Source organism: Pinus tabuliformis, chromosome X (genome assembly GCF_031772625.1).
Source record: "Pinus tabuliformis cultivar Carrire ecotype Pingquan chromosome X, CPIR1, whole genome shotgun sequence".
In the NCBI taxonomy this organism is placed as follows: domain Eukaryota; kingdom Viridiplantae; phylum Streptophyta; class Pinopsida; order Pinales; family Pinaceae; genus Pinus; species Pinus tabuliformis.
Window position 1 is genome coordinate 169,322,804 of NC_142308.1, and position 1,712 is coordinate 169,324,515.

At 46.8% G+C, this 1,712-nt stretch overlaps 1 protein-coding gene across 1 annotated transcript; it reads left to right on the forward strand.

Moving 5' to 3' along the window:
* The first annotated feature begins 350 nt into the window (after window positions 1-350).
* LOC149138995 (uncharacterized) lies at window positions 351-1,337 on the forward strand. Its single transcript, XM_089450549.1, has one exon. The coding sequence runs from the start codon at window positions 351-353 to the stop codon at window positions 1,335-1,337; it is 987 nt and encodes a 328-aa protein (XP_089306675.1).
* The last annotated feature ends 375 nt before the right edge of the window (window positions 1,338-1,712 follow it).

Below are 1,712 nucleotides of genomic sequence, written 5' to 3' on the forward strand. Positions count from 1 at the left end.
TGTCATTGTTAAAGTTTTATTATTTTTGTTGTAAGGCAATGGATATTGCAATGGGTTTTTGGTCAAAGTCATATTAGTTTGGGTTTAACCAAAAAAAATTGCAAAAAAATCTATAGTATAACATTACACATTGGAAAAGGAAGAACTCCCAGACCTAAGGAATCTACGATTTAGAGTAAGAGTGACTGCTCCTGCGCCTGAAGCAGCCGCCTCAGCCCTCCGCGCAACACTGCTCCTTCTTCCTTGGCGATCCGGACTCTGCTCCCCTGATCGTTCTACCCTGAGCTGATCTGGGGGCTATGCCCGTTGTTCTAGGGTGAGCTCGACTGGATCGAGCTAAAGCTGCTCCAATGGAGCCTCCTTCGGCCCCTTCTGAAGTCGAGGCTTTTGTTAACCTGCTGAGATCTCTTCCTAAAAAGAAAACGTCCGAGGCTGCGAAATTTGTAAAACGCTTGGATGACATCCCTGAGATCTCGCTTCCTCCCGAGAAGCCGATCCAGGTCGCCCTCTCTCTTGCTGAGCGTGCTTTGGTTGGGCAGTTCACTGGGCTCTGGCCCTCCCCCAAATCTACAGAGAGCTGGGTCGCAAGGAACTGGGCGCCGCTCATTAAAAGTAGAGTTACTTCGTATTTTCTGGGGAAGGGTTTCTTCCTATTTGAATTTGCTGAAAAAGAAGACAAGGAGCTGATATTCCGCAATGGCCCCTATTTCATGGGCCCTCAAGGGCTGTATCTTAACAAATGGACGCCTGATTTCGATCCAGCAGTTGACGTCCCCTCAGCCGTCCCTGTGTGGGTTTGTTTGCCCAATCTGCCAATGCATTGCTGGAACTGGGAATCCCTCATGCACATCGGAAATACCTTAGGTAAATTCATCGATCGTGCCAATAGAAAAGATCAATTCGATTGCGCTAGAATCTGTGTTGAAGTTGACCTGGAGGTCGGTCTGCCTGAGGCAATAAAGATTAAGGTGGGAAGTTGGTCGCATGTTCAAAAACTAGATTATGAGCAGCTCCCGTTTAAGTGCAGGAAATGCCATGTCTACGGCCATTTTGCTAGAGGCTGTCCGAAAAACAGTGAAGTAGAGAAGGGTAAGGAGAAAGGATGGACTCAGGTTAAAAGATCCAAAAACAAAGCACCGAGATCTGGCAATAACAATGCCAAATTCCCACAAACTGGCTCTGGGCTCCAAACCCCTCACATGGAAGAACAAGGAAATAAATTTATTCAATTAAGTTCAGTAACAGAGGATTCTCAAGGAGTAGAGATACAGAATGAAGGACCATCTCACAATGAGCCCCGCCAGAGCCAAAGCAAGTCGAAAACAATGCAGTCATAACAGAAGAGATACCCTCAGAAGAGGCTGAGGATGTGCAAAGTTCGGAGGATTCAGAAGAAGAAGGAGAAATAGCAGGTGCACAATCTTCGACCAGACGATCAATGAGAGGCCGAAAATCTGCCCGGGAAAAGAGAGAGCAGGAGACATACAAAGACAAAGTGCAAGGAAGCCAGCCTACCCTCGAGAAACTCTTGGCTAAAACACCGAAGATGACTAGAAACCAGATCCAGAGCTCCAAAGGAGCTCCCCACTACAAAAGCAAGTGATGAAGATCGTCTCCTGGAACTGTAGGGGTATGGGGAGCAAAATAAAAGAAGAATCCATCAAAAGTCTGATAAGATCCGATTCTCCTGACATACTCCTCATCCAGGAGAC